Consider the following 1,283-nt stretch of genomic DNA (forward strand, 5'->3'; position numbering starts at 1 on the left):
TCACAAACAAAAGCAGGCACAACTGGGTTAAAGATTTGCAAAGAAATATATTATCAAAAAATAATGCTAATGATACTTAAGGATTCACAGTTCAGATATGGGGTGAGAAGACCATTTCTTACACAGTTATACCATAAGAATGATAAAAATTTCACCAAAGTTCAGATATCACAATTCACAAATGGGAGTAATTACCTTGAAGACAAAAGGCTCAATATCATCAACCACTATTTCATCTATGCTAGGATCCCCAACTCCTCCAGAAAACTGCTCTCTGAAGACAGGAGATCGGGCAGCAAGTATCAACTTATGAGCTTTGAAGCTTTCACTCTTGACCTTGAAAACTATGTCAAAACCAATTTCGGACTCCAACAAGTCCTTAAAGTCTCGGCCCATGTCTGAATATGGCACAATGAGCCCCGGTTTAAAACCCTCAAGACGGGTTTTCACAACACCTACAGTGCATTGCATGATAAGGCAATCGTCTTTCAGATATTCTGATGTTTCCAGTAACGCTCTTTTAAAGAATCGTTTGTAACCCCTGAAATGAACCAACAAAAGCCAAATGAAATAAATGCTAAGGGCATAAGAGACAACAAAAACCTTCAACCCACTCCCACCCCCTCCCCATCAAAATGAAGAATAAATATTGATACATTGCTTCCATGGGAGACATTTTTCTCGCTCAAACCCAATGTCAGATACCACTCACTAAGTTCAAATGTGTAAACCCCAAATTCATGTGTTCAAATACATAAACAGTGAAAAGAAATCCAAGAAAGCAGTACCACATGCTGCCTCTGTACTTGATGGTGTAAGGGCCCCTCTCTAGTGGGCGATCGAAATGACTGTGCACTTTATGGTTCCCGTTCTGGGTCTGATCGAGCAGCGTGAGCTTGAACAACGCCCTGACATCGGTTCCCTCGCTGGCCAGTGCTATGAAGACCGAAACGTAGATGGAATTGTCGTCAGGGTTCTTGCCATCAGGGTAGAAGTATATGGCCCAATCATAACCACCCACGTTGAAGGTGCCGCTCATAATGTGCCTGCCCGGACCCATCCCTTTCGCCAAGGAGTAACCCTTGATAGTGAATTGGTGGGACCCGTTCACAGTCTCGGTGATCGACCGCGACCACGACCACGACGACTCCATGGTGCAGTGGGAAGAGAATTGAGGTATGAATCGTTCTCCCCTAACCGACCTTGTGTTAACAAATTAAATCAATTTAGTTTGGGCCAAGTAACTGACGCCGGATATAGAAACTGATGCAGAGAGGGAACCA

The 1,283-nt window shown here is 43.4% G+C and overlaps 1 protein-coding gene across 1 annotated transcript in view; it reads right to left on the bottom strand.

Annotated features, from left to right (window-relative positions):
• The window catches only part of LOC107633773 (BTB/POZ and MATH domain-containing protein 3), a 3,593-nt gene extending 2,317 nt beyond the window's left edge, over positions 1-1,276 (bottom strand). The window contains exons 1-2 of the mRNA XM_021117423.1: positions 789-1,276; positions 196-541 (exon numbers count right to left, since the gene is read on the bottom strand). Of these exons, the coding sequence (XP_020973082.1) occupies positions 196-541; positions 789-1,153 (711 nt within the window). The 5' untranslated portion in view covers positions 1,154-1,276. The remainder of the gene's footprint in view (positions 1-195; positions 542-788) is intronic.

This window comes from Arachis ipaensis, chromosome B03 (genome assembly GCF_000816755.2).
Source record: "Arachis ipaensis cultivar K30076 chromosome B03, Araip1.1, whole genome shotgun sequence".
Taxonomy (NCBI): Eukaryota; Viridiplantae; Streptophyta; class Magnoliopsida; order Fabales; family Fabaceae; genus Arachis; species Arachis ipaensis.